Source organism: Gordionus sp. m RMFG-2023, chromosome 3 (genome assembly GCF_954871325.1).
Source record: "Gordionus sp. m RMFG-2023 chromosome 3, tfGorSpeb1-WG-v2, whole genome shotgun sequence".
In the NCBI taxonomy this organism is placed as follows: domain Eukaryota; kingdom Metazoa; phylum Nematomorpha; class Gordioida; order Chordodea; family Parachordodidae; genus Gordionus; species Gordionus sp. m RMFG-2023.
In genome coordinates this window covers 38,787,038-38,799,606 of record NC_088777.1, presented here as the reverse complement: position 1 = coordinate 38,799,606, position 12,569 = coordinate 38,787,038, and the positions used below count along the sequence as shown (strand labels likewise).

At 24.4% G+C, this 12,569-nt stretch overlaps 1 protein-coding gene across 1 annotated transcript in view; it reads right to left on the bottom strand.

The window, feature by feature from the left end:
• Positions 1-335: 335 nt before the first annotated feature.
• LOC135926956 (GATOR1 complex protein NPRL3-like) overlaps positions 336-12,569 on the bottom strand; it is a 30,921-nt gene continuing 18,687 nt past the window's right edge. The window contains exons 12-21 of the mRNA XM_065462889.1: positions 9,497-9,636; positions 3,953-3,991; positions 3,826-3,891; positions 3,684-3,770; positions 3,502-3,642; positions 3,397-3,456; positions 3,292-3,351; positions 3,165-3,239; positions 3,037-3,114; positions 336-472 (exon numbers count right to left, since the gene is read on the bottom strand). Of these exons, the coding sequence (XP_065318961.1) occupies positions 336-472; positions 3,037-3,114; positions 3,165-3,239; positions 3,292-3,351; positions 3,397-3,456; positions 3,502-3,642; positions 3,684-3,770; positions 3,826-3,891; positions 3,953-3,991; positions 9,497-9,636 (883 nt within the window). The remainder of the gene's footprint in view (positions 473-3,036; positions 3,115-3,164; positions 3,240-3,291; positions 3,352-3,396; positions 3,457-3,501; positions 3,643-3,683; positions 3,771-3,825; positions 3,892-3,952; positions 3,992-9,496; positions 9,637-12,569) is intronic.

Here is a 12,569-nt window from a genome sequence, read left to right as displayed (position 1 = left end):
TAATTATAAATATTATATTGCTTTAATTATAAATATTATATTGCTTTAATTATAAATATTATATTGCCTTAATTATAAATATTAGTATTACACATATAAATTGCTTTAATTATAAATATTATATTGCCTTAATTATAAATGATATATTTTATAATTAGTAAACACATTAAAACTATAGATTAAAAAATAAATGTTTTTTTTTAAACTGTAAATTTAAGTCGATATCCTTCAAAGTGAAAAAATCAAAATTGTGTTGGCAATATTTTTTTACCAATATATGATAGATGTTTAAAATTAATATTGAGAAACCTAGGCTAATAATCATAGATGACATGTTAGCTTTGGAACCAACTTTTGATTATTATAAGTATAAAGTAATAGACTATATCACTTGTAGTAGGTGATGGTTCTAAATGATCTAGTATAATTGGTTGTCTATTATCCTTTAGTTTTCTGGAGTATGTGGGAATTTCTAAGATTTTAAATAAATATAATTTAAATAAGACTAATACACATGAGTGGAACTTCATTTCCATTTAAATTCTCCCTAGATTTTTTATATATCTAAAATTTTAATGTAAATTGTTGCGTTATTATAATTATATATTTTTGTAATCTAATTTTATTTTTATATTACATTTTATGAATTCAAATTTATCTTTTCAACTTAACTTTTTATTTTTGTAATTCAACTTATATTACTTATTATTTTGCGTAACCTTATTTATATAACTTTCGGTTTAACTTTACTTTTTTTATATTATTTTATTTTTTATATTTGTTTATATTCTAATTTATATTTTATAAAAACGTATAAATACTTTAAGAAAAGAAAAAGAAATTAGTCAATAAAGTTAATAAAATATATTTTTACTGACTCGAACCTCGCGCAACATCGTCTCCATCCTTATTCTTTGCATGGTGCCCTTTGGGTGGTGGACTAGAAAAAGATGACTACCTAATCTGCTGAGATGACCATCTAATCTATGACGATTGCTTAATCCATTGAGATGACTCTATGACTACCTATTGTGTATCTAATCTATGACGATTGCTTAATACATTGAGATGACTCTATTTATATGACTACCTATTGTGATGATTGCTTAATCCATTGAGATGACTCTATTTAGACTACCTATTATGACTCTACCTTGTGCTTAACCTATGGAGATGACTACCTATTATGACTACCTTATCTATTGTGATGTTATGACTACCTTATCTATTGTGACTACCTAAACTACTGAGATTACCAAGAATCAAACCTTAGTACGTTCTTTCATGCAAAAAGCTTCTTTCTTTATGGTGTCCCGGCTCTGGATGTTGGACTGGAATATAATAGCCAGCACCTAACCTAATGTGACAACCTAGGAAGAACTGATATGGAAGTTGAACGATAGGTTATGAATTCTATTTTGTGAGACCAATGATGGTTACTTATTATTCTAATCCACGTAAGAAGTATTATAAATTAAAATTTTATGCCAGGATAAAGGCATGTTATAAATTTTTAAAATTACTAAAATGTAAAATCATAATGGATAATATTGATATTTTTTGATTTCTTGAATGATGACCAATTGTTGTAAATTAACATAAACCTAAAGATGAATTCTTAAATATAATTAAAAATATTAAAAATCCTAAACAAGAAGATAAAACTTAATTTTAAATATGTTAAAATGTAATTTTTAAATCAAATGATTGATTCAAATAACCCTTATAAGTAATACTTAATATGATAAAAAGTTTTTGAAATTAAAAGCTTTGAAGACAAAAAGTTATGTAAAAAAAACATTCATTTTAGAAAAATATATTTAAATTATGTGGTGAATTTTCAAAACTATCTTATGAAGAATTTTTTTTTTTGAATTAAAATTAGGGTGTGAAATTTAAAATTTTATTTAAAGAGAGGGAAATGTGAATAATATATTATTTGCATATTTTAACCTGGGAGATAGAAAATAAACAAAAATTAATTAAACACTAAAACACGAAAAATTAAACGCTTATAAAATATGAAATGCTAAAAAATGTAAAACGCAAAAAATATAAAACGCTAAAAATATAAAACGCATAAAACGCTAAAAGTATAAAACGCTATGATTAACTTAAAAATAATATAATAATTATTATAATTTATCATTCCTTATTCTGGATTAAAATTTTATTCCTTATTACATAAATATCATTCCTTATTACATAAATTATCATTCCTTATTACATATTTTATTGTTCCAAAATTCAAAATTTTATTCGTGCATATTCATATATTTGATTTGATCAACTATGCCAAATTATATATTCCGATTTATTCCAAATTCCAATATTCGACTGGATTAATTATGAAATTTGAGAAATGTGAAGGATATCAAGCTAACGATAACGTTCAACGATTTCATCAAACCTACGAGAACATTTGAGACTTATGCGCTAACCAAGAAGAAACCGTATACAATCGAAACGGGAAAAACTTCTAGAACAACAAACTCTCTATGACTTCTCCGATGAAATTATCAGAAGAGGGAGAATGTTGCGTTATTATAATTATATATTTTTGTAATCTAATTTTATTTTTATATTACATTTTATGAATTCAAATTTATCTTTTCAACTTAACTTTTTATTTTTGTAATTCAACTTATATTACTTATTATTTTGCGTAACCTTATTTATATAACTTTCGGTTTAACTTTACTTTTTTTATATTATTTTATTTTTTATATTTGTTTATATTCTAATTTATATTTTATAAAAACGTATAAATACTTTAAGAAAAGAAAAAGAAATTAGTCAATAAAGTTAATAAAATATATTTTTACTGACTCGAACCTCGCACCATATCGTCACCACCCATATTCTTTGCATAAATATTAATAAGTAATTGATTACATTACATTTATTAGATAGTGATTTGTTGTGACTTAGTGTATTTTTTTGTTTGTTATCACTATTTTTTTTACCCCTTGGTGTGAATATTAATTGAGATATTCCTATAAAAATAAATTAAAATAAAACAACATATTAGATAACCTTTAAATTCTAAATTGATACAGCCTATAATATTTTGTTGACTACTATCATTCTTCTTCAATGTGATACTTGATATACCTAAAATTATGATATAAATATTTAAAGGTAATAGTTAACATTAATTTTACTAGGTAGAGATTTGAAGTGATCAAGTGTATTTAGCTTATTTTTATCATAATTTTTTATAGAGTATCTAGGTATTTCTAAAATTTAAATGAATACATTTAAATAAGGTCATATAAGTTCATAAAATACCTGAGGTGAGTGGTAAATTGTTGCTTATGGTATCAAGTTCATCATTAAAATTCTGATTTTCTATATTAATTGGTGATTCATTTAAATAAGGTCATTATAAAATACCTGATGTGGGTGGTAAATTGTTGCTTATGGTATCAAGTTCATCATTAAAATTTTGATTTTCTATATTAATTAGTGATTCATTTAAATAAGGTCATTATAAAATACCTGATGTGGGTGGTAAATTGTTGCTTATGATATCAAGTTCATCATTAAAATTTTGATTTTCTATATTAATTAGTGATTTGGTATGTTCATTTTGTTGACTATCATCATTTTTATTAAATGTAATACTTGATATATCTAAATCTATAATAAAAAAATATTTAAATCTTAATAGATTATATTACTTGTACTAGGTAGTGATTTTATATGGTCTTTGGGTATATAAATGAGTGTATCAAGATCATTTTCTTCCCTCCTACGTTTGGGTATATCTTATAAATGTCAAAATATTTTGGTTAGCCAAAATTATTTAAAATAATAAATTACCCAAAGTGGTTTGTACTGGCAATTTTAATTTAGTTAAAACTATGACTAGGTGTTTAATTTTAAATTCTAAAATAAAAATAGTTAGCTATTAATTTTAAATATCTTTTATATTAAATGTTATTTTGACCTGGTGTATTTACATCATCCTTATTATTTTCAATAGAGCCTATAATGCATAAGATATTAATTAGTACACTGGATTAAATATTTTTTAACCTCGTGTATTTATATCATGCTTATCATTTTCAACAGGGCATAAATTGCATGAGATATTAGCTGGTAAATTTTTTTTGTTACTTAGTAAATATTTTCTAATGTCCATTTCCTTCAATCTTAAAGTTCGTAAATAGGAAATAACAATCTTTACTTTTTAGTCATAAATTTAATCTCTTTAATAATTTCATTTATAAAAATGCTACAAAATATAAACCAAATATATATTATTAGAAATAAAAGCAGAGAAAGTAGATTATGCACTATTTTCATATTATTATTTTCGAACCATATCTTCGATAAATTATAATAAATATTTTTTTAAATATGCATAAATAATATATTATTATATTTTATTAGATTATTATCAATGACTTTAAAATAATATACAGAATAATTTATATATATATATAAGTAATAATATCCTTCCACAAACATCAAAACCAGAAAAATATAAATATTCATGGTATTTATTTGATATAAAGTCACTTTTGAGTCTTTTGAACGAATAATCTAAAAAAATTGCTCTGAGGGGGTGGGGGGGGGGGGGGTAGATTATGCACTTTTTTATTTCATATTATTATTTTCGAACCATATCTTGGATAATTTATAATAAATATTTTTTTAAATATGCATAAATAATATATTATTATAATTTATTAGATTATTATCAATGACTTTAAAATAATATACAGAATAATTTATATATATATAAAAGTAATAATATCCTTCCACAAACATCAAAACCAGAAAAATATAAATATTCATGGTATTTATTTGATATAAAGTCACTTTTGAGTCTTTTAAACGAATATTATAAAAAAAAAAAAATTAATTGCTCTGGGGGGGGGGGGGGGTCTAAACCCGAAAACCCCCCCCCCGTAGCTACGCCACTGCCTCTTAGAGAATCAAGCGTTCTATAACTCTGTTATAACGCTAAAATGGCGCTTAATATCATGTATTATATAAATTCTTTAATGTTTATTTATATTTAGGTTAGTCTTGTAATTTAAATTTTCAATAACTTCATAAATGTTTAAGTTATACACAATCATTTTTGGAGGATTTTTATTGCATTTAGACTGAATTTCTTTGTCAATATTGTAATTATTTTGTAAATAATTTAACAATAGGATAGGGTAGTAATATAATTTTTGTAATTTAACAAATAAAAAAAATAAAACAATGTGTATTTATATTTTTGATATTACTTTAAAAAAAATGATGATCCGTATATAATATAGCAAAAAAGATGTAAAAGCTATATAATCTAAATAAAATTGCTATCAATATGGTATAAAATATATTTATATGTAATTTTTATTATTATAAGCGGATCGTCACTTATTTTATAAGTAATATACAAAAAAATAAACAAACATATCTTATTTTATCTTGTAGTTTATTTAATTAAATTATTTATTCCTATATTTAAAAAACTGGCTATCGTATTATTTAGTTCAAGCCATTCTGATATTCCTCCAAGAGCATTAAAAATAAGCTATTAATTTTAAATAGAATATAACATTTTCATTGAAGTACTTTGCTATTCATGAAAAAATTTTACATTTCTTTGAAATTATTATTAAATAATTTTCATTTTTTCGTTACAGAGGGACACCCCCCCCCCCCTGCTGGCTAAGCGCCTGATAACATTACAATAATATAATACACATGGAAATAAGAAAAATAATACAAATAAATATTTTTTTTGGCACGTTGTGAATTATAATAAATTATATATTTTTTTAAATAGGAAATAAAAAATTACCATTATTATAGATAATTAAAAAATTTAAATTGAACGCCACTGTTTTATTTTCTAATCGTTTTAATATTTTAATCACTAAAGATATTTTAAAATTTTGATCCCCCGCCCCCCCCCCCCCACTATAAATAAAAAACTAGAACTCAGTATAATATAAAGCCTTGAACTGTGAAAATTTGCTAGTTGTTAAAGTAGCTCACTACAAGTAGCCCGCTATCATAGCTAATAGCTCGCTACTTTTTTTTCAATTATTTTTTTTAACGCACTTAAAGATATAAAGAATGTAACTATAAACATCAAAATTTAGGGAGGGCCTCCTTTGATCGTATTATTTTGATCGTAAAATGGTCCATTTTTGGTCAAAATGGACGATTTTTTTAATTTATAGGTTAGATTTAGGGTTAGGGTTATAAATGATTTTAATTTACCGCGATTAAATAGACCAATCAGAAAAAATGGACAAAATTTACGATCAAATGACTTTACGATCAAAGTTAGGCAAATCAAAATTTAACCCTGAAAGAAAATGTTTATGATAATAATACAAATTTTCCTATTTCCAAATATTTTCAAATTAATGTAAAAACAAAAGGTGACTGCGAATTTATTTGTTTAAACTGTAAAAAAAATATCCTCAAATAAATCTAGTAGCTATGACTTCATAATGTAATGTCATTTTTAAATTATACTAGTATTTTTAATTTGTAAGAATTTTCATGCCATTGCCAACAGTTTAAATAGATTAAAAAAACATCTCAATAATTTTGGTATAGACTACATTAAAAAAGACCTATTCATTCAAGCTAAATTGATTAATAATATTGCACATGCCAATATATCTCAGAAACTGGCTAATAAAGTTATTGTCCATTTTATAATTGATACAGTTCGATTGATAATCCATCACTCATGATGATTAAAACTCTATCCCCTGGTATTACAATTTTTTGTCGCCAGGCACTAATGATTGAGATAGCAAAGAAAGATGCCCTAATTAGAATCATAAAAACGACTTTCATTGATATTTTTTGAAATTACTAGACACATTTTTTAAATCTAAAAATACAAATGAGTATTTTTGATAATTTTTCCTATATTAAAAATATGTATATAATATTAAATACTACCTTGCGGTCAGGTGCTAGTGTTGAGAGATTATTTAGTAAGGCGAATCTTATACTTTCTAATCGTTGCTGGACTTGGGGATAATAGCCGTTTTTCAATATATTTTCGAGAAGATTATGTTTTAATTTTTCCTTAGTTTATTGACATTTTGATATATAATCATGGGATGTAATATGTTTTTGATATTAATATTTATATGAAATAAAAATGGGATGAAATATTGGTATGTATGAAATATATTGTTAAATATGATACTTACGTTATTATATACATGAAAAATACTCAAATAATCCGAATTTTCTTTTTACTTAATTGTTCAAAAAATAATTCTAAGGATTTCTACTGAATTTCACAGATATTTTTATTTAAAATCGGACCAATTTTTAAGGTAAAAAGTTTGATTTTCACGGAATTTTTTTATTGAATTTCTCAGGAGAAATAATCAAATGAAAGCTAATAAAAAGATAAATCGATTACATTAATACTCATAGGTAACTAAGGTACTTGTTGGGAGAGCAAGTTAAATTATATATAATATCGGGTACAAAATTAAATCTTATAAAAGACATTATAGGTACGGTGATATCAAGTGCAAACTAATAAGGAAATTAATTGCATTAAGTCTCATCATTCTACGAATACAATCGAATTTTAAAATTATTGCGATTATATAAAAATAATGTGCTTAATATAATGAACATTTTATAAAGATATATCAATATCATCATCAACAATATCACATAGTGGTAAATAATTGTGGTATGTAAATAATGAGGAGTCGTTATCAGGCTTTAAACAAGTCCTCCTATCTCCAAAGGTTCTACAAGCCGTTGAATGGCACTTTTACTGAGAGCTGAGGAAGCAAAGAATTTAAGAATCCAACCATTTAAATTAAGAAGTCGCTCTGATAAGTCTTCCACCAATTTAAGATTTGGTAAACGATTTCAAATATTAAAAATTTGAAGATATTTAATTAAATAGATGATAAATATATTTTAATTAACCTGATAGAATATGATAAATAAAGTATGTAATAATAACCTGATAGATTATGATAAATAAAATATGTAATAATAACATAGAATATAACAAAATATTATGGTAAACGGATGTTATGCAAAATAAATTGAAATGACCAGTTATTTTGATTTACATTTTAATGATAAAGTGTGAGATAAAAAATGATGTGTTAATTTAATTGACATTATAAATTAAAATGACTATTTAGGATATTTATCGGGTCGGACACTTCTTATAAGCTGACCGGAATCTAGTGTTGTTAAACGGCTCGTTTTAAGCTGATTTTTAAAAACAGCTAACTCAATATTTAGCCAGAAAATTATTGCCTAAACCTCGAGATTTCATTAATAGATGTCCAAACCTTTGTGTCATATATGAGAAAAATCTTTAGGATTGCATAATATTTTTTCTGAATAAAATATTGAGTTAGCCGTTTTTAAAAATCGGCTCAAATTGAGCCATTTTATAATACTACCTGAACCCGATAAAGTCTTTTATTCCGAACCCGAGCTTGGGTAATGTTACGGATATCCCGAGAAGACCTCTATATGTGTAGGCCCATATAAAAATATTAATTCTTTTTGGTGAAACAAAATTTTGATCTTACTTGATGTCCTATTTTTAACTTTTCGTTAGCTTTATTCGTTATATAATATTCATTAGCTAAATTTATTTCTAAATTCTTCAGAGGAATGGGGTGAAGCAATCTTCATTGAGATTGGACGGTAAGGAGGGGGATAGGAGGAAATTGCTTTTTAATGCTAATTTAGATTTTCTTTTGTGATTTTGATAGGAGAAAATAACATCATTTGTTTAGGGGGAAGGTCCCTGGGAATTGGAAAGTAATATAGTGAAAAAATGTTGTTAAAATGTAGAAAATTTATAAATGTTGTTTTTAGTAATGATTACTCCCAATCCCAAACGCTAGAAAACAAGGCCATGGCCTAACTATTTTCAGAAACTTGGCGACTATTTTATTATCATGATGTCACCATGATAATCGGAAAATTGTAATATATTTTAAAATTTTAATCCTGGATTCCAATTCACTTTTTTTAAAGGAACTGAATCGCATAAACAACCCTAATTATTTTATAGTTATACTACCGATTTTCGAAAAAGTAAATTATTAATTTGATATACTACATATCCCCAAACTTGCTCAATGTTATATTTTTTTTAAGACTTTCTATTCAAATTTTTTTAAGGATTTTATCATATGTATGGAATTAATTTATCAATGAAAAAATTCTTATTAATTTAGATATAACGCTCATTTTATATTTATCGCTTGTATATCTTAAATTATTCATATTAAAATTTAAAGAGGATTACTTCCATCTTAGATTAATTCCTGGTTATTTAAACTTCGGTGACGTTGCTTGAAAGGACAAAAGGGTTTTCAGAACGATAAATTTAATTAGAACAAGCCAAAATATATTTCTAAAAAACCTTTTAACACCCATTTGTATGTACGAGTATGAATTATTGAATGAATTTTATAATAATATTTTAAATATGAAAATAATCTATAAATAAATTAACGTAATTTATCATCATAATGTTTTATAAATATAAGCGAATCCTTAAAGTTTTCAAGGCAGGACATCAATGTCGATCTTTTAATATGTTCCAGGAACATAATCTCTTCAATATGAAATAGACCATTAAAATATCCCATTAATCTAAAAAATAAATTAACTATAATCGAATATTTAGTAAATGGTCGGTTTTGAGCTCGGCATTGGTTCAAATCATAATATTTTTTAGGATAATGCTTAACACGTTAATTACACGTATAAACCAAAAACAATTTTCCATGGATAAAGCCAGCAATGCAGTATAAAGTCATTGTAGGGGAGATCGGGGATGGTTGGGACACTTTTCGTTCAAACCAGAATAATTTCAATAATATTAGACTAATCTGAATGAGTAAAACATCCTGAATCTCAAAAGTATAGGCTATTTGAAATAATCAATATATATTTGAAGACTATATTTTTTTAAAAATTGAATTTAAAAAAAATCTATTTGTTCTAACCATTACAGATTCTGTGTAATTAGGGACGCTCATATGTGATAGTTGGTCTACTCATGAAATAGAACCTAAATAAATTTGAAATCAGTATTCCAGTAAGACTAGAGACTATAACACATTTGATTTTATTGTTAATATTGTAATTCATAATAAAAAAATTTCATAAAATTTTAAGAGATTTATTTTGGTAAAAAAAATTTTTTTTTTAAACATAAACATAGTGAAAGATAAGTATTTAATTATATTTAATGCTAATAAAAAAAATTATCCCGTATGTCCATCCAATACAACTCAATTGATACCAATCTTCCTTTTCATATTTTTTTATATTTTTTGTGACATATATGTAAATATTTTCATTATTTATTTTAATATTTGTAGTCAATCTGGATGCTTTTCATTTCCTGTGTTATTACCCAGAGGTAATATAAGTTTTTTGTTATTTTATCTCTACTTATTTATTATAAAATTTGGTAATAGCATTTTCTTATAGGGTGAAGATGTAAATATTTCTATCGTTTCCTTCTTTTATTGTCTATATTTCTCACAAGCTCAGGAAGTGGATATATATTCTCAATATACAAATAAATTATTGACTTCCATTATAATCTTGAGAGATTGTTGCCTCTTGTGGCTACGAGGCAGGTAAGGTGTTATTAGCTATATCTACAGGGTTCTAAATATTTAATAACCATAACTATATTGCAGTCCTTTATAGGCTTAAGCCATTTCCAGGCAGAACGTTCAAAGCGGTTTTTGGGTAATGTTACCAGTTATCCAAAAAAAAAATAACTAGTCGAATTAATTTTTTTATATATGATATTTTAAAAAAAGCAATCCCGATCCCTATTTTTTTAATTAGAAAACAAACTGGTTTGATTTTAATAACGATTAAATGGCCTCGAAATGTGATTCTCTATTGTTATTTTTATAAAAAAATTAAACAAGTTGCAGAGTTGGTAAAAGATACTTTTTAAATGGATCTAGATAAGAAAAAGATACATCGTCTAAAAATTTAACTAGGATACAGATATAGCTTCTAAAAAGTTATCTTGATACAGATACAATTTTAAATGTATCTAGATACAGATACAATTTTTATTATACTCTTATATAAGCTTTGAATAAACCTAAATTAGAATTTTATTATGAAAATTCATGAAATGAGCTAAAAAATTTATTGACTCGATATAGCATTTAAATGATTTTTAGATATTAATATAATATATGATTAATATAAATAATTATTAGATTTCATTAATAAAATAATATAATATATGAAAATATATGATTAAATGATTATAAATAATTATTAGATTTCAGTAATAAAATATTTTCAAAATTTGATCATTAAGGTATCCTCTTTAATCTGTAAAGACATTTTTTCTTTCCAAACTTGTTTGTATGTATGAACTAAAAATTAACATTTCTTAAAACTGCTCAAATAATTTGTTCGTAATTGAATTATTATACAAATTTAAATGTTAGCTATACCAACGATAGGCACTCCAACAATCTGCTGTTGTGCACATTGGCGATGGTTCTATTAGACTTTTTATGATTTCTTTCTTTTCATTTTCCCATCTTTGGGAAATTCTAACAACCACTGTCTGTTGGCAAATTATATCTTTTTGTGGAGTTTGTTTTGATCATTTTTATAAATGAAGTATTTTCAATAATTGAAAATGGCAGAATGCTATCTATAATAAAATCAGTTATTAAATCATCTAAAGTGGTTTGGGTTAAAGTCTGAGGTCTCTTGGAAAAAATATCAATGGACGATGAGCCTAGTCCATTATTTTCTTAGATTTCTTCTCCTACCACCTTTTTATTTTGATTAAGAGTGTTTGATATTTTCTCTTAACATTTAAAATTACAATTGTAAACATTTATTTAGTATCTATATCCTTAAATGTTTTATCATGTTGCAAGTTGAGGTAATGCCAACTGAAATTTGCGTATTTTTTGGTAGACATGGCAAACATTTTACTATCAGAGGTTTGTTTTCTTTATTTTGAGATATTATTTTTAAAATATGGTCCATAAATTGGCCATGGAAGAATGTCGTCATTGATTATACCATCTTCTTCATCAATATTAATCTAGAACAAAAATTAATATAATAAAATAAAATACCAATTCCATTGCAAATAAAAATGGCTTGAGATGGATTGTAATAAATATATGAATTTGCTTGTTATTGATAACTCGGACATAAAATTTAATAAATATTTATATATTTTTTTTATATATAAGTTTTAATATTTTATATATTATAATTTTTTATTATAGTAGTCTTATTATTTTTTAATATTTATATATTAATATTAAGTTATATGCTCATATGAAATAAAATAAATTTTGCATTCAAGTATTTTTATTTATAATATAAAAAAGCGTTAAATAAAAGTATGTCAAAATGTATCTAAAAACAGATACAGATACCTCTAAAATAATATCTAGATACAGATACTTTAATCAAAAATCTATCTAGATACAGATACCCAATTTTTATATCTAGATACTTTAACAACTCTTCAAGTTAGTATCCTTTGTTTGGAAATAAAAAATTGCTGGTAA